The sequence below is a fragment of the Rhinolophus hipposideros genome (assembly GCF_964194185.1).
Source record: "Rhinolophus hipposideros genome assembly, chromosome: 19".
Lineage (NCBI taxonomy): Eukaryota > Metazoa > Chordata > Mammalia > Chiroptera > Rhinolophidae > Rhinolophus > Rhinolophus hipposideros.
In genome coordinates, this window is record NC_138065.1 from 9450189 (window position 1) to 9468763 (window position 18575).

Here is an 18575-nt window from a genome sequence, read left to right on the forward strand (position 1 = left end):
AGGAAACAGAGTCTCAGAGAAGCTAAACTGCCCAAGAGGGCACGGCGAGTTAGTAGGAGATCCTGAAGGAGGGACATACTGTCTTGTTCATCAATACAGACCTGGTTCTTGCACATGCCTTGACACACAGTAGGTGCTCAATAAATACCTGTCAGGCAGATGATTAGCTAGGCAGATGACTGACCAAGACCCAGCCCCAGCTCTTCACTGTCAGACCAGCTTATAGGTTTTGTAGCACATTATCAGCCACCAGAGTTTCTTACAGACTGAAACTCAACTGTTTTTGTTTTAGCAGTAGAGTTTTTGTTTTAAAATCCACATACCATAATATTTACTTTTTGGAAGTGTGCAATTCAGTGGTTTTTAGCATATCACAAAGTTGTGCAAACATCACCACTATCTAATTCCAGAACATTTCCATCACCTCAAAAGGAAATTCCATACCTGTTGCAATCACTCCCACTCCCTTCTCCCCCACCCGCAGCAACCACTAATCTAGTTTCCATCTCTATGGATTTGACTATTCTGGACGTTTTATATAACTTGGACCATGTAATATGTGGCCTTTGGTGCCTGGCGTCTTTCACTTGACATAACATTTTCAAGGTTCATCCTTTGTGTGGTGCGTATCTGTACTTCCTTTCTTTATAGGGCCAAATAATACTCTATTGTATCACATTCAAATGTGCGCTCTAAATTACCTGAGAACTTTCCCCCCACCTTTTGTTTATTAGATTTTTTGAATGACCATTGATGTCCCTGTTTCCCCACCAATGACTGGCAGAGTTGGAAAAACTCTTCAAAGATCTACTCCCTGTCCCCCCCCCAAAAAAAGCCAATAGGGTTCCAGCTTTTCCCCACAGCTTCTGGCCACCCCTCTCCCCCTGGAGGAGAAACTAGTCAAGGAAGTTAGTCGCCCAAGGTTTACAAGCTGGAATCAAACAGAATGGGACTCCTGGTGTTGTGTGAACAGAGATGAGTGGCTATCAGCAGCAGCCTGCTGGCCAGACTCCAGGGGGCTTTCCTCCCCACCCCCACCTGCTCCCTTCCAGTCCTGTGGGGAGGCCTGTCTGGCTCTCTGGAACAATGGAACAAAGAGGCCTCGGAGAAGTAGCAGGAACCTGTTTGACCGAGATTGCTGCTGGAATGAATCGAGCTCCTGAAACCACTTCTACCTCCTCCCTGCAAAAATATCCCTGGGCCCGAAGCTGTGTCTTTCCCCAAGGAGCCCAAGCTGGGGCTTGTTCCTGGGAAACAGGAAGAAATGCGCTGGGGGGTGGGGGTGGAAGTAGCTTTAAGCATCTTTTTTTCAGCGAGGGAGAGCCTGGCCTGCCCAGGGCTGAGGAAGCGAAACCCTTTTCTGTGAAAGTGCATGACTGAGTGGCTAGTCAGTTATTTCCCGCAGGTCACTGACGTGTGACCTGGGGCAGAGGGGCCTGGCTGCTGGACTAGGAGTTTCATTCCTGCCCGGACAGGGGGGCCTCATGTACCTTTGCTGTTGGATACACGGCCTATTGCCCCTTAAACCTCTACCCCCTCGCCCAAGAAAGAAAAGCATCCATCCAGGAAAATGACACGGAGCACTCTGAAGAGCTAGCAGTCTTGAGGAAGTGTGCTGGGAGCTTTGCGGAGACAATCTTATTTGGTCTCTAAAGCCACGCTGTGACAGATGCATGACTATTATCAGCCCAGAGGAGAAATGTGAGTCTTAGAGGTTAAATGACTTGTCCAAATCACTCATGGTAGCTAAGCCCAGATTTACATTCTAGCCAGCCTGCCTGACATCTGAACTGATCATCATTACGATGACGCAGACACAAGAATTCTCACTTACTGTGTGCTTAGGTGACCGACAACCTCAGGTAGGAGGCGCTAGTTCTATTCCCATTTTACAGACAAAGAACATGAGACCAGAGAGGTTGACTTGCTGGGAAGCAGTGGAGCGGGAATTAAGTTGGGGTCTGTCTGGCTTCCCAGCCATACCCTTTACTGCAAGGTCCTACTGCAGATTTGTGGACGCCCTCGGAGCTACAACACCCGCATGACATTCAGCCTGCCTTCCTTCCTCTCTGCTGTCCTTCACCACCCCTTTCCACCTTCCATCTGAAAGACCCAGATAAGCTCAATTGCCGGATGAGGATTGCACATTTAGAGGCACAGGGGACAGGACACACGAGCGCAGACTTCTTGATGGCTCCCCTGGGCCCTGTCCACTGGACCACACTGCCTCCGGCAGGTTGCCCCGGCCAGCTGCAGGCTCTGACCCTGTGTCATCCTGCGGCAGGGTCATGGGGGGTGGGAGCGGAGCCAGCAAAGAAAGGAAGAAGGGAGGCAGAAGACAGTGGAGCCGCTGGAAGCTTGAGAGCCCAACTGATGAAGAAACGTCAAATTTCCTCCCCTCTGTCCACTGAGGTTCCCAAACTTGGAACGTACAATTACGAAACTGCAATATACAGCAGCAACAACAAACGTCATCCAAGTTACCTGGGTCCCCCAAGGACTCTTCTCCTGACGTTCTGACATTCCCAGCCGAGAGTTTGAGTTCAAGGATTGCAGCTAGGGTCTGCTCTGGGCGCCTCGGAGAGGAATCGCTAGGGCTCTTCTGCAGGGACCCCTCATCCCACTGCTCAGGGCAGGCCTGGCTGAAAAGGCCGGTCCGGTTCTCTGCTCCTACCCCGTACCCTGTGTGTTTCCTTCTCCCCCAGAACCTCCTCCCAGCCTCCTCACGCTCAGAATGCCGCCTGAGCTGCTGTTTGACAGGTTTGAAAATGAACGTCTCTCCCCCGGCGCCCCCAGATGGGTCTGCCTCAGCCTGACATCTTCTTTATAACACTTGATGAAAGGTTCGCCGAGTGGCGTTTCTACATGAGCGCATGCTGGATGGATATCCTCCAAGGGCGCCGGGAACATTAGCACTAACGAGCTGGAAAAGCAAGGACAGGCTGCTGTCTGCATGGATGGGGCACAACCAGTGACGGGCCCTGGCGGATGTCCCCAAGCCCTGTGCCAACCGAGCGTCCCCTGCCTTGGGTTTTTGTCAAATGTGTCTGAGACCCATCGTCTCAACGAGAAACGCTGACTGCTTATTTGAGCTTCCAAATTTAAATGTGGTTTATCAGATTTAGCATTTGGTTCTTGCTAAATATTGTTCCAAACACTTATCAAGTATCAGCACATATAACTTCACAACAACCCTAGGGATAGTTACCGTCATTGTCATCTTTCTCCCAGGTACACACAGACAGGAAACAAAGGTGTGGAGAAGTTAGACGAAGTCCCCAGGTCACATGGCTGATAAGTGGTGGGACTGAGACTAAAACCCAGGCTGTCCAGCCCCACTTTTGAGCCCTGTACCCACCACCTTATGCTCCTCTCCATCACAAAACCGTGTCGTCTGACTTTTTCACACATTCTGGTACCTAAGGGCCAGGGGAAGACAGTAGAGAAGGAGGATTGTGGTAGAGAACGGCTGGGTGTTCAGATGTCTCACGTGCCATCTCGGGACCATGGGGCCCACACAATGTCCCCCTGTTCCAGCAGGTGCCTGGGTGACCTACCCGTGTCAGGGGAGCTCCCAACCTTGACCGAGGCTCCCCAGATGGCCCTGGTTCAGATGCTATGATGCTGCTTTGTGAGAATTCCACACATACTGAGTGGGCTCTGACCTGAGGACCCACCAGGCCTTTCTGCGAGGGGACCTAAGGACAGTCATCTTCCCTACACATCTTTGTGTCCCTGTACCTGGCCTTCAACCTGATACGTTATAGGCACTCAGAATATACCTGCCCGATGACAGAATGAATTCCTAACATCAATGAAGGATGAATGTAGTAAAAGTTAATTAAAATGAATAAAAGGTTGATGGAGTGGGGGAGGTAAAGAAAGAAGACAGAGAAAATCTTTAGTCTCTTCTGCAAGTGCCCCATATGGTAACAATGTTATCAAGGAGCCCCCCTAAGGTAAGGAGGCAGCTCTTCTCTCCATTTCAGATGAGGAAACCCAAGTCCCAGACAGGTTGAGACCTGTACCTGCTCAGGGTCTCCAAACTCCAGACGGGTGCCCCCTCCAGACACAGCATCCAAACTACGTGATTTCTGCTCTCCACCTCGCATTGACTTACCTGCCACGTGAGCAGGAGCAGAACTGGCCTTAAGAGCCTGGCTCCACGAGTCTAGACCTCTCTCCAGGAGTGAGACCCTGAGTCCCATAGCTCCATGTGGCATGTCATCAGGGAGGGTCTGTTCAGTGTCTTTGTGGTGAGCATGGCCAGCTCAAGGATGGGGCCAGGAGGATGGAGAAAGGGCAGGTGGGCAGTGCGCTATGGGCCTGCTACTCCTGGACCATCGCTTGGTCTAAGACACACGTGTCTCTGCCACAGGGAGTCCTGGCTCCCGACATGACTGTGACTGGCCTGGAACTGGTCCCCAGGGCTTGGTGCAGCCTAACTCCCACCGCCTCTCGCTGCCTGGGAAGGAGGACAGCCTGGTCACCGGGCTCCCTTCCCACGTAGATGTGATTCCCAGAGGCTTCTTGCTTGCCATGGGAAACCTGGCTCCACAGAAGCCCTCAGCCTGAGGTCATGGGATCTCACGTGTGGCAGTGAAGGAGTCACAGTTCTCACAGTGCCAGGCCCCTCTTCTTAGCTTAGATCAATCTCTGAGACAGCAGGCACGTTCAGGGACATCACTGACTGACCAAACGGGCTGTGGTTGGCGGGAGAATGAAGCTCAGCTTCAGGTTAGAAGGCAGGGAAGGGACCGTCCGAGGGCTCCAGGGGAAGGAAGGCAGAGGCCCCCTCCAGCCCCAGGGTGCACTCCCCGCTGCTTCCCTCAGGGTGATGCTTCCACACTCCGTTTTCCCATCAGAAAACGACAGCATTGTCTCGTGTATTGTCTCGTGTGTTGAGCTTCCGTTCTGATCACAATCTTATCCTCTACAACACTCATACCCCCACAGTGTCTCCCTTCCCTTCCCTGTCTGTTGATCTTTCGCACCTCAAGTATCCTTACTACTTGAATTTGCGTTTGTGTTGTTGAATTTCACCCTGTTGAATTTCTGATTTGTCAAGGTCACTTTTAAATTGGATTCTCGTCTTCCAGAGAGTCTCAGGAACATCGCCTCCTTTATTATCTTCCTTTTTCTCAGCGGTTGACCATAGTCCCTGCGAGTGTTTTGGAAGAATTTCTTCCTTGTGGTCTGTGTATTCTGATATGTAAATCCACAGATAAGACAAGTGGCACCGTATTTCCTGTCCTGTGACACAGCTACGCGCCCAGAGGTGTGGGACCCATACCTCAAGGGCATATAGATGGCAGCAGCCAGTGGCACTCTGGGGGGCTTGACCTCAGCCCCACTTCCAGGGAGCAGAAGAACCGAACCCCACCTCCACCCCAATCCTCACCATCGTGGTAGATAGAGAACTCTAAAGCACATGGTGCGATAAATCTCAGGTATCTGTCACAGGGGGAAAGATCACCCAGGCCACCCTCATCTCTGCAGGAAGGGGCTGCAGGTCAAAAAGACCCTTTTCTCTGCTAGCAGTAGCTCTGCCTTCCAGGTAACACAGCCTGAGGGGGCCCGGTCTGACTCTGAGTGAGCAACATTGAAAGTGACTACAGCCACTCAAAGCAGAGCTGCAAAGAACAGGGTGCATTTTGCATGGAATGTATTAGAAAATGAGGAAATGCAGAGAAAAAAACCTTTACCAAGAGGCCCCAAGTAGCCAAACAAAGGCTAGGGTGCCTGGAGAGAGGAGAGGCTTGTTCAACAGAGGCTGCAGAGAGGGGCTCAAATTGGCTGGGACCCCCTGCCACAGAAGAGAACCTTTATAAAGAAAGGGCAGTTGCCATCCTGAACTCCTAAGCAGTTGGTGAGTGGCATGTACAGAAGGTATACATTTCAGGCTAGAAATTCACCTCTGTAAGAAACGGAACTTGATTGCCTAGAGCTGAACCTAAATTTTCCCACCGGATGGCGGACACTGGGTCTGACAATTGATGCCCCCATCGCCACCCCCTGTCCCTAGGGGCCCAGGATCTTGCTGGTTCCCAGGTGTACGTCTGCTGACATTCTTCATCATCACCTGTCCACAATGGCACCTTCAGAGAAGTCTGTCATTCGGTCTGGCCTCTGGCTTTGTTCTAGGAAGGTCACCAGTGGTCCCCTCCATCCCAGCTGCTGGAACTGCACCCCCCCTCAGCTTCCTCCCTGTTCCGACCTTACTGGGGCCTCCTGACAGAGGACTTTGCTACCCCAGTGCCCCCACACTAGGGGTTCTCCAAGAGATTCTGGGGTCTTCCCATTTCCCTGAGTTTCATTCTAAAACAAAGCACGGCCCCCTGTACTCTAGGATTCCCTGAGATTATGACGTTTTTGTATGTGGACACATATGCACGCATTGGCCTGCATTCGTGCACACGCCTGTGTGTACACAGGTGCAGAGTTTATTCCCAGGGAGTTTTCAGAATCTAAGCTCTGCTTTGAGCTGGGAGTGGGGTGGGGTTGCTGAGGGTGTAGGGCACGCTTTCTCTTACTAAACATTCTTCCAACACGTTTGTTTATGGCACACATGTTATGTTCCCAGTCCTTCAAGATTTAAGCTTTTAAAGCTAAAAAAAAAAAAAAAAAGTCTGTGCTCTTGAAGCTCACAAGGCTTGTCTCTGCTTTTCTTATGAATCATCCCTCCCCTGGGGGCAATGAATACTGAATAGGGGGAGGGCAGAGCACACAACGAAATAGTGAAGGAGGGAGAGAAACCCCATTTGCTAACTCAAAACTGTGAAACCGACTGTAAATCAGAAGCTCCCGTACTTTGAAGGTTTTAGGAATTCCAGGTTGTAGAAGACGAAGAATCCAGGCTGTGTGTCCTTGGCCCCCAGAGCAAATGTTATGGGGACACTAAGGGATAGCAAATTATGCGTTTCAAGAGATGGCACAGAGCATTGAGGACCCTCTGTTCTGACAGAACTTTCTGACTCAGGCTGGTCAGTTTTCACCTGCAGACGAGCAGATGGAACTTGGCTTCCAGTTATAAACCAGCCGCTTCCCTGCGAACTTCTAATTTCTTGATTCAAAATTGTTGTTTCTTGGAATAAGCTGCTTTGTGGCGGGAGTTCTCATCTGACTCATTTTATAGAATAATCCTATAATCGAGGGTGCGCACCAAATGGCTTAAGAAATCCTCACGGAAAAACCGCCCTCTAGGCTCTCCGTGGTAGAAGCCGTGTGTGCGTGGGGGGTTACTCAACCTTCTTGAACCCTGCTTCAGATGGCTACGAGTTCCTGGAGATCCTGAAACACGTGGCCCGGGATAACACCAACAACCCTGAGCTGAGCATCGTATGGATTGACCCGGATGACTTTCCTCTGGTGAGTGGCTCAGACCGGCTCCATCCGGAGTCAGCGTCCGGAGCCAGTCCCGTGTTTGTGTTCAGTGTGACACCCTGATGCGTGATGGAGGATGTGACATAGGAGAGGCCCTTGCAGAAATCCAGTGGCCGCCCCCATCAGTGTGGGAGAGCTTGGCCACTGGGGCAACAGTGACCTTGGGGCCTGGTGTTGACCTTGGCATGGTTAGACTTATTGTTTTCACTCCCTAGAGACCAGAAGTCCCTCTCTGGGGCCCAGGCAAGTGAGCTAGGTGACGTAGTCTGCCAGCAGCTCCACAGCTGCCTCTCATACCACTGCCACCCCCTGCTATAATCTCTTTCATTTTCTGGGTGCCATTGTTCTGAGGCAACTTGAGTCAGTAAGGAATGAAAACTAGACGTGAACATTTTGCATCGAGTTAAGAACTTCCTGGATTGAAGGAGCAGCCTGTGGGAGGGCAGAGACCCTGTCTGTCTTGCTCATCGTGCTCTCCTAGCATCATATCTAGCCTTAGACTGGAATGTGTAAGAGCCTTAAAGTCCAAACTCTTGCTGGTGTTGGTGTTCAATGGCCAGAAAGCCTTGAGGATGCTTAGTTTTAAAGAGAATAAACAGAATCTGTACAATACATGAACTCAGTTGTAATATACTCCACTGTATGCCAGGAACTATGGAAAGGGCTTTATAGGAATCATCTCATCTAATCCTCTCAACAACCCTCTGAAGTAGGGACTATTAGAATCCTCGTGAAAAGAATGACAGCTGGAGACGTTAAAACTGTAAGTGGTAGATGTGACAGTAAAACCCAGGTCATGTGATGCCATTGCTCTTTGTATTAGTCCAGAGACTTTAGGTAGGGCTAACTGCTGGTAATCATTACACTTTTAGTTATCAGGAGGTTATAAATGACAACTCTTCTTCCAGAAATTATCATTTGTCACATAGGTCACGACCAGTCATACGATGGTTAAATACACAAAATCGAGGGGTTTTAGTGATCGCAAGCGTCCTGAAACCCAATACGACATACAGGATGAGAGAGTCAAAGACAGAGACTTCCATGACACCTGAGGTCAATGTCATAATTTGGGGTAATCATAATAAAATCACGGCCTCATATGACTCTATATACTATAGCTTTGTTTAGTTAGTCTCTGCCTGGTTGTAGTTCTAGTTTATCTGGACTGTTTTGTTATACAAGCTTGTAGATGGTCTACAGTTTTCATGACCTGTTCTACTCGTATATGTTTGCCTTGCTTTCTGCAAAGGAGAAATCTTCAGACTATTCCGATTTCCAAGTTCCTGACTAGCCCCAGTCCCCATGAGGCCATAGATTTGCCCTGGGGACTTTCTACTGCTGAATAGCTCCATTTTCTTAGCTCCATGGCCCCTTACTCGTGTAGGCCTGCCCCCGACTGAGATAAGTCCACATGGAACCCAAACCTGGCCAAACAAAGAAGCTCTCTTCTTACTTGTATGCCAATTTATGGCATTCCTTTCCCAACCATCTCATGTAGCCGAGTGGCACAATGTAAGGAATTTTTAAATGGGACATTGAAAGAGAGGTCAAGGGAAATGGGTCTTCTACCACACATGAACTATAAAAGAGCCCCAAAACATTTGGGAATCGACTTTGGACTGCCTCTGTAATATTCTTCCTTACAGCTGCAGAAGCTTTTATATTACATGTTTTCATAGTTTGTGTTATAACAACCTTTTTTTTTTTTTAAATGCTTATTTAAAGGGCTTGAGGGCTAGGGCCAAGTCTTAAATTTTCTAAGTGCCCACAGCTGTTTTGGAGACCTTTAACCAACGGTGACCCAGTTACCGTGAGGAGATGGCAGGTGGGTCCAGCCACAAAAAGCGGTTTTAACAGGGAATGCCCACTATCTAATTTTATTTTTTGTTGCCACAGCTTATTACCTATTGGGAAAAGACTTTCAAGATTGATCTATTCAAGCCACAGATTGGGGTGGTGAATGTGACAGATGTGAGTATACCTCATGAAAGCTTGCTCAAGCACCCGCAGCCTGCCATTTTCTGCCAGGCAGCCCAGACTGTAAGCTCATGTCCAGCCCTTCATAAAATGAGCAGGACCTTTTGCCCTGCCCAAGCTCAGAACGCTTGTCAGTGTGGCCCAAGCCTAGGCTGTGAGCCAGTCCCAACCTATGGGTCCATGGTTCTCTTCCACGGGCACATTTCCTTTTCCTTGCTTATGGGGTCGGCTTGACCTGGTTCACTGTCTATTTGGGAATTTCCACCCAAGTAAACTCTCCTGTATTTTCTCCCAGTGCCTCAATACAAGGTCTCTTTACACAAGGGAACCCACACCTGGAGCTGCCATTGCATGATGAGTAATGTGGCAGCTGTAGCCCAGAAGCCCGTGAAGGCAAACACCTGGCAGCCAGGTCTGCAGGCAGGAGACCTGGCCTATAGAAGAACAGGAAGAAAACCATGAGGGAAGAGGGGCTTCTCCTCACCCTTCCGACACCGTTAAATGGAGGGCGGGAAAGACTAGTGAAGTGGACTGGCCAAGCGTGAGGAATTTCAGACCTCAGTCCAGACATCTGATACTCTGATACAATTCCACCATAACAACACAGAAGTGGGGGGCAGATACAACCAGGCAAATAACGGACAGAAAGAGATGGTCACAGAAGATGCATTAGAGCCATCGCTAATTGTGGTGGAAACTTGTGAATGGGGGCCAGTGAGCCACGTCCTTGTACCCTGTTGGGAGGTGTTCAATCACCTGGAGAATTCTACGTTTATATATTTTGTGAATTACTTTCTAAGTTAATCACATCATGAAGAATAATTTGAAAAATTTTTCCAAGTTAAAACATTTTCACACAGAACAGTAGCGCCTAAGGTAAAAAGCAAAAACATTTCCCACTGCCCTGACCCCGCCCCTAATCCTATTCCCCAAGGGAACCACTGGTGGAGATATATATATATTTGTTGCTATTATGTAGGCATCTCACATATGTGCTGATGTAATCAAAGGGGAAAGTACAAATACAACTATAATTCATAAAAATGCCTGCTTTCAATGCCTCTGGGAGCTGCCCCATTCCTGGGCTATCTCCAAAATCCCAGCAGGCCCCACAGTATCAACCTAAGGCTGGGGCAGAGGGGTAGGGAAGTTGGGCAGTTTAGGGTAGGGAGAGGGCTCTGCCAAGGCAGTAATGGCGACTCGGAGGGACTCTCCAGGGTGCAGAGGCAAAGGCACAAATTAGGGGTGGGTGGGTGGATGGGAAGGTGGCATCTCTAAGGAGGGATGGGGTTGGAGCAGCTGCCAGTCTCATTGCTGGTCCTGGCCTACTCCCCTACCCACCCTCCACAGCCCTGTCTCCTTACCCTTTCCCTTTGCACAGATTACACACGCGCACACGCGTGCACACACACACACACACACGCACACGCATGCATGCGCACACACACTGGAATGCACTTTTCCTTTTATACTGCACAGATAGGACACTACACGTACAATTCTACAACTTGGCATTTCCAATTAACCACATGCACCCATCTGATAAACATCAGTGACCTGGGTCCTCCCACCCCCGCCGTCCAGCACAGCTACTGGGAAGCTTCTGGTCCGGCTCCCGCTTCATGCCTTCACTCCCTCACTCCTTCTGCCCCTCATTTGCAGGCTGACAGTGTCTGGATGGAGATTCCAGATGACGATGACCTACCCACAGCTGAAGAGCTGGAGGACTGGATTGAGGACGTGCTCTCCGGAAAGATAAACACTGAGGATGACGACGATGGAGATGAAGAGGATGAAGATGATGGAGATGACGACGACGATGACGAGAATAATTCTGAGGAGGAGGAGAACGGTGACAGTGACGATGACGAGGAATAGCCCCGACTCCACAGGGTTTTCGGGAAAACGGAATCGCAGCTACCCGCTTCCATGCAGACAGCACAAAGTGTCAGCCAGCAGCGCTGGCCCACACCCAGCCAGCGCCTCCCCCTTTTCCAGCATCTTCTTTCCTGCTCCCTTCTCCTCAGAAGCTGTGCAATTCAGCCAATGCCTTTCTAAATCCAGTCCTCCCATTCAGCAAGGACAAGCGTGGAATTATTCCCGGGTGGACTGTCTTGACTGTCATGGAAAAGCTCTTGTTCTTTGTCTGACCATCGGTGGTCGTGGCAGAGCCGGCATCTGGCAGTCTGGGGAGAACTACCTTCTCACATCTCCACTCACGTGTCCTTCTGGCTTTGACCATGACAGTAACAGAACTAAGCGCTTGTCAACTCATAAGCACGAGTGACCTTGTTATCAGAGCCCAGGGAGGACACATGGTCCATTTAGCCCCCATGCCTAGGACGTCAGTTAGGATACCTCGTGGGAAAGAAGGTTCAGCCTTGGAAACACGTTTATACATCAGCTTCTCGTGGCTCTATTCAACTTCTTGTTTTAAGTGTAGGTCAGATCATTATGAACTCAGATCCAAGCCTTTAAATGGCGATTGAGAGGCCTTAAAGTCCATGTATAAGATGTCACCATCATTTCTAGTGTGTTAAGATACTGGGAGGAGGGGGGAGGATGACGTGTTCCCTGAACTTCCGTTTAGATGACAAGTCTCACATATACACATGGGGGTGGGGGGACCTGAAAGGATTAAAGGTTTTTAATTTTTTCTGATGGGTCAGCTGGCTTCCTAGCCTGAGCTGGGATCTGGACACCCCTCCTCTGTCACTGCTGGTGAGCCTTCCCATTCGGAGTAAAGGTTGGTTTATCCAGAGGTCAGTTAACTATTTATCAGCATCCCCATAGGTGACCAGGACAAACTACAATAATTAGAGTTCGCAATGATGCCCTGAGGCACTAAAAAATATCCCCAAGCGCCTTCTGAACTATCTACAAGTTGTATTGTGCTCGGTAGTGTTAGTGTTAAGTGTGCATTACAGGGTTCTAATTTATTTTCTCAATCTTTTAACACATCTTAGACACTGAAAATTCTTTGAAAATAGGGCAATCCTTTTATGGAATAATAGCTAATGAGCTCTGTCATTAAAGTCAGATTTTGAACATGTGGAGACCACCTTGAAAAATCCTCTCTTGATTTTTCTGATCCTGTGTTTTCTTCTCTCCTGGCTCCTGTTCTCTCTGTATCCGCTCTGTCTTTCTTTCTGGCCCGTCTTCCTCCGCCCATCCTTTAAATGTTAGTGTTTCACAGTATCTGTCAACTCTTAACATTTTTCCAAGGTGGTATCATCTATGCCCATCAGCTACCACCTATGTGCTAATGACTTCCAGGTCTGGGACTCTAACCTTGACATGTCTCCTAAAAGTGGGTTTTAGTGCCCCTCATTCAAATGCTCCGGAACTTGTTGGTTTGGGCATTGCTTGCACAAGTGCTTCAAACAATGTAACGAAACCCCAACCTGTTACCTTCTCCCCTAAACTTCTCCCCCTCCACCTCCTCATCTTGGTGCAGCCCCAGTTTGGATGAGTGATAACACCATCTATCCAATTGCTAGACGACCTGAAGGGGCCCCCTCCCCTCTGCTCCCAAGGGAATTTTGTGCCCACCCCAAATCATGGCACTTATTTAAACTGCAACACATATTTGCATGTCTGTTCTTTATAGGCTTCTTTCCTTGGAGGCAAGGAATTTATCTTTGTAGCCTCAGCACCTAGCACTTGGTTCAGCACAAAATAGATACTCATTTATTGAACTGATGGATGAAGAATTGATTAACCAGAATAACTATAATTCCTCTGCCCTGCTGGATGACAATGCTTACAGGGCTTCCTTATTTCTATTTCTCCCCCTCACAATACAAGGCAGACACTTCCCAAGCTGGGCTATGTTGCCATGCAGCCAGGCCCAACCACACCTCAAATAGCCAGCCTCTCAGGGGAGGTAAGTTTTCAAAGCGATCTTTGAAGCTAATCTTTCAAATAGCCAAGGAATGTGGTCCATCATGAAAGTGTTCTGTTTCCCAGCCCAGGAAAATCCCCTTCTTCTCAGAGGCCTGAGTAATATGCATGACGTTTAAACCATGTGGTTTTGCTCCTATGTTAGAAGCACTGAGCATTACGCTGGTGCTGTCTGTAAGTAGTAGTGATGTTTAGTTATTGGTCTAAAATTTCCTAAGCTGATATTTGTTCAATGTTTGGTCTGTGCCTGGACCACTGTGCTATTGCATTGCAAGTATTATCTCATTTAATCCTTGCAAAGCAAAGGTCTTAGGAGACAGGCCTTGTTATTCCCATTTTACAGATGAAGAAACTGAAGGAGACAGACGCCTCAAGAAATTTTCTCAGGTCACACAAACTCTTCAAAGGAATGTGAATGTAACCCCACTTTTATGCTTTAATCAAGGATTTAACCTACATTACATTCCTTAAATAAAAGGGTCCAAGTTTCCATTTCTTTTCCCCAGACAATGTCCAAAGATGGACTCAAGTGAATTTCCCATAATCCTTTCTACTGGTTAAGCCAAGAGGCCCTTTCTCCTTTCATTCTGGAGGCCATAATCAATTTAAACAGTATTGGAAGTGTCAGCTAATTAGAACGGCAAGATTCAGTCATCCTATCAGGAAAAAACAATTCATTGAGTTACTAAGAACGCATAATCATTTTCAATCTGTTTCTTGAAAAGATCACCCCGTAATATGAAATGAGCTTGACGTTTCTGTAAAAAGACTGTGTGCTGTTCAGGCCCTAGTTTGCATTGCCAGGAAGCCCATACTCTTCATAATGTCACCTGTCATAGGTCATTATGACTGACAATCCTGACACTCCCAGACATGTCCCATGGCTCTATCCTCAAACTTGCTCTCACCAGGTTATCTCAACCCTGCTCTGTGAGTATCAGAATCATAAGCTTATTTTAGAAAACACAGACACCTGTCACCAGCCCATTTTAGGCTGGGGCCTGGCCATCTACATTTTAAAAAGAGTCCCTGCAGACTGACCTAAGCCAGGATTGGGAATCATTGCTCTTTCCACTCCCCTGGGTCGTCTCATCCAGCCTGGAGCTTCCAGTGCCCTCTGTGTCTAGCCAAGACTCTCCTGAGTTCTAAACCCCTCACTGCAACTGTCTCCCCTGGACAGCTTCGTCTGGATGTCCCATAGGCACCTCAGATCAATGTAGCTTTGGGGTTCTACAGGAGCACCCTTAAAAAGTAGCCCTGTTTTCCTGACTGAAACCTGAACCAACTGAGAGAAAAGGTCTAAAAGTCAGTAGTCCAAAATAGCACCATTATCACAGAAAAGCAGTAATTTGGAGGCTAGAGTGAAGGAGAATGAGTTTTCTGGTTTCCTGCCCCAAGTGCAGGCCACCCAAGGGAACTGGATGTGTGGAGAGGACCCAGGCTATTGCCTCTGAGTGGTCAAGGATGGAGAGGGAAGAGAAAAAGGCTGGACTCCCACACACTACCTTCACCCTAAGAAACACGAACAAATAATGGCTGTTACCCACTAACCGAATGAAGATAATTCTCTCCATCTCTGGACAGAAATAAGAGCCGGGTAAAAGGCAAGGTCCTTATTCACAGAAGCAGAGCAATGTGGAAGACGCCTCTCCCTCGGGTAGTGTTCAAGCCAGAAACTTTAGAGCCATTTCATTGTCCCCCATCCCACATCTAAAAGGGGCAAGTCCCATCCTCTTTTCTTCATCCACTCTTACTATGTACTTGAGGCTTTTACATTCTCTCACCTGGGTTACTGCAAGGTTCTGACTGCCCCCTCATCTCCAATCCAGCCTGCCCTCTGAAATCCAGTATATATCTCTAAAATTAATAATTAACCATGTCACGCACATGCTTACAATTCTTCAAGGGCTCTCTATTCCCAATAGGTGTTAAAATTTATTTTAAAGACTAAGAGGACGACAGAGTGAGCTATGAATGGAAAGGTTTTTGACTGCTGAATGTAGAGTCTAAGCTGTGGGGTAGGGGGTTGGAGAGGAGAAATGGGGTAAGTCTTGTAAAACCAAAAGTCCTTGAGGTGTGTCTCCTCCATCTGAGGAATGCAAAGTCTGAATAGTGATGATGATACTGGTACTATCTGGACTCAGGATTAGAAAAGCACTGGGCTAGCTGCGGTCTAGTCCCGGACGTGGAATGTCCATCTTAGAATGATGGCATTCAAAGACCTCATTTGGGATAATGGCACCCAGATGTTATTTTAGCAGAAGTCAGATCAGCACCACTGACAAGCTAGGGGATCAGGTCCAACTTTGGCATGGGGTAAAAACCAATATTAAGGCCCTGGAGATCTATGTGAGCTACATTTTGTCTGCCTTCCCAGCCTTATCTCTCATGACACCTCTCAACCACCTGCCCCCTCTACTCTTAGAACCTGAAGTTGATGGAAGCTACCTAGCGGCTTATCACCTTCAAGCCCTGGCTCATGCTGTTCCATCTATTGGAATGCCTGTCCTTCCCCACTTGTATGTGCTTGGCTATGTTATCTTAAAGGGAAGGTAACATACACCCGATGACTCTTTTCCAGTCACGTCCCAGGCAAATTGGTTATCTCCTCCAAGCAACCCTCACTGTACTCCCGGCAGAGTTCTCTTACAGAACCTACAGTTTATTGTACGTTTCCGTGTACCTCTTCCTCCCTGTTAGTCTGAAAGCAACCTTAGGGAAAAGACTTGGGCTGATTCTGTTCTATCCGTAGTGCCTGAGTCCTGATAGGTACTTAATAAATCTTGTCTGACTAAATACTCTCTAAGCCCTAGGCAAAGCTAATTTAATAGCTATTAGTACCATGAAGAATATGCTGGTAACTATTAAAAGTCAATCTTATTCCAAGAAGTTTTGGCAACCTAGTGTCATCTGTTCAGATTTGCTTAGGATAGCCAATTGCTAAAGAAATAGGAACACAGAATCTCTTGGCTCAGTGAGAAAGTTTTCAGTGTGGATATTCTCTTTCCTCAGGTTAGCAAAGTCCCCCAGAAATATAGCCATCATGATAGGAAGCAAAATGGGGAGCGGATAAGAGCAAAAACGCTAAGTCCCACTCTTTGAGAACAGAATGACCATAGTCACCTAAATTCCAATTCACTTATTTTAATGCATCTGCAGACCCAAATGTTTGCAAGTTAAAGACCCTTTTGAATTAATCTGGTATTTTATCATTCTGAATTCTTTAGAGCAGTGATAACTAGAATTCTTAATGATAACCCTAGGATTCCATCACATCCCAATGATTCCCCTAAATTAATTACATGCGATTAGGTTATGGCCAGTAGTGTTGGCGATAAGTGTGCTATGTTCTCATTCATTCATTCCCTCATTGAAATAGTCTAATCAATGGACCTTTAAATCCTGTTACCACATGAGGATCACAGAAGGCAAAAATGAGTGGGTAAGGGAGAGAGCTGAGCAAGAAGCTAGAAAAGGAAAAATGTTTAGAGCACTTCACGTCAGTTCTACAAATGCATCATCATTTTGTCTGAAATATTATGAGTTCTCAGAGCCTCAGGAATACATTCAGATATAAACACAGAGAGCACACCCAAACATCAAATAGTTTTGATTCTCCATGTCAACATTAGCCTGTACCACTAGAAGATGCTTGCACAACACTTTGACACCAATACGGAAAGACCAAGTCTCTCTTAAAGCAGAGATTGCCCATTCCCACACCACTGATGATGAGCCTTGTCTCCAGCACTGGGTGAGCAGGCCTGGCTTTGTCCGATACCATCCTGATATTCCCCTCTCCATTTCCATAATCTGATAGTTTATCCTCTGATAGTCTCAAAACTCTTCTAAAATTCAATAGCTGTATCACTGGTACTGAATAAAAAAGAGGAGAATCTTTGGTTTATGTCTACGTACAGATTTCATCTGTTCTCTAGTAGAGTGTTTATACAGATATAAATTATGCACATCTTGGCTGATGGCCCAGAGAAAGAGCCTATCAGTAATCTATGCAATGAATATCTTCCAATCAATTGCTTTCTCTCACCTCTGTCCATGCCACAGATAAGAATTTGAGGGCTATCAGCACTCTGTCCAGGTGAAAAGATAATGGACTGTAGCAGAAGGCAAACTCTAACATTTCGTTGTCATACAGTCAAGTTCCCTTTAAATAGACCCATCTAAAATAAGTCATTAATGTAACGTGAATTTCAAAGCTACTCACAAAAACAATCCAATATTCACCCCCCACACAAACCAGGGTCTAACAGTTTTCCCCCTCCTTACTTGATTCAAAGATCTTTTCTTCACTTGCCGATTTACTCAAAAGGCCTCTTTCATTTCCAAGTTTTAGAACCTAATAATTTAATTTTCAGTAATCTTTTCATTTAAAATATTCTCTTGACTGGTCAAGGTGGCAGAGTAGGTAAATGCTGTGCTCCTGTCCTCTCAGGACTACATCAATTACAACTAAACTACAGAACAATCATTATTGAGAATCACGTGAAGTCGAGCTGAACCAAAGCCCTATAACTACAGATACACAGAAGACGCCACCTGGAGACTGATACCATGTTTCCCCAAAAATAAGACCTAGCCGGACAATCAGCTCTAATGTGTCTTTCAGAGCAAAAATTAATATAAGACCCAGTATTATATTATATTATATTATATTATATTATATTATATTACATTACATTATATTATATTATACCCAGTCTTATAGGAAAATAAGACCAGGTCTTATATTAATTTTTGCTCCAAAAGATGCATTAGAGCTGATTATCCAGCTAGGTCTAATTTTGGGGGAAACACGGTAGGAGGGGCAGAGACATGGAACCAGCTGGTCCCACCCCACATGTGACCATTAAAAATTGGGAGGGATCTCTTGGCTACGGAGGTCCTCCCCTGAGGAGTGAGGGGTCCCAGCCCCTCCCCATCCAGCCCACGGTTTCAGTGCTGGGGAGGGTAGTCCCCGTAATTTCTGGCTGTGAAAACCAGCAGAGATTGTGGTTGAGTGAGACAGGGCGGCCACACTTCCAGGTGTTCCTCTTAAAAGACCTGTGCACGAACTTACTCGCTGATGGATTCACTCACTCTGAGCTCCAGCGCTGGGGGAGCAGCTTGAAAGACGACAGGGATTTCCAGAGATGAATTGAATTGTCTAGCTTCAGGGTGAAGCCTGGAGCCGCAGCTTTCTCCCGGAAGGAGGAGCTGGCGGAAGCCAGTTTCTTTGTTGAGCCCTCCCCCTTCCATGCGTGCAGACGCAGACAGACGTCATATCTGAGTCTCTACCATTTTCTGCCCCA

General features: G+C 47.4%; 1 protein-coding gene across 1 annotated transcript in view; it reads left to right on the forward strand.

Annotated features, from left to right (window-relative positions):
- The window catches only part of CASQ2 (calsequestrin 2), a 59494-nt gene extending 45748 nt beyond the window's left edge, over positions 1 to 13746 (forward strand). The window contains exons 9-11 of the mRNA XM_081025393.1: positions 7268 to 7368; positions 9283 to 9357; positions 11026 to 13746. Coding sequence (XP_080881519.1) covers positions 7268 to 7368; positions 9283 to 9357; positions 11026 to 11241 — 392 coding nt within the window. The 3' untranslated portion in view covers positions 11242 to 13746. The remainder of the gene's footprint in view (positions 1 to 7267; positions 7369 to 9282; positions 9358 to 11025) is intronic.
- Positions 13747 to 18575: the final 4829 nt, after the last annotated feature.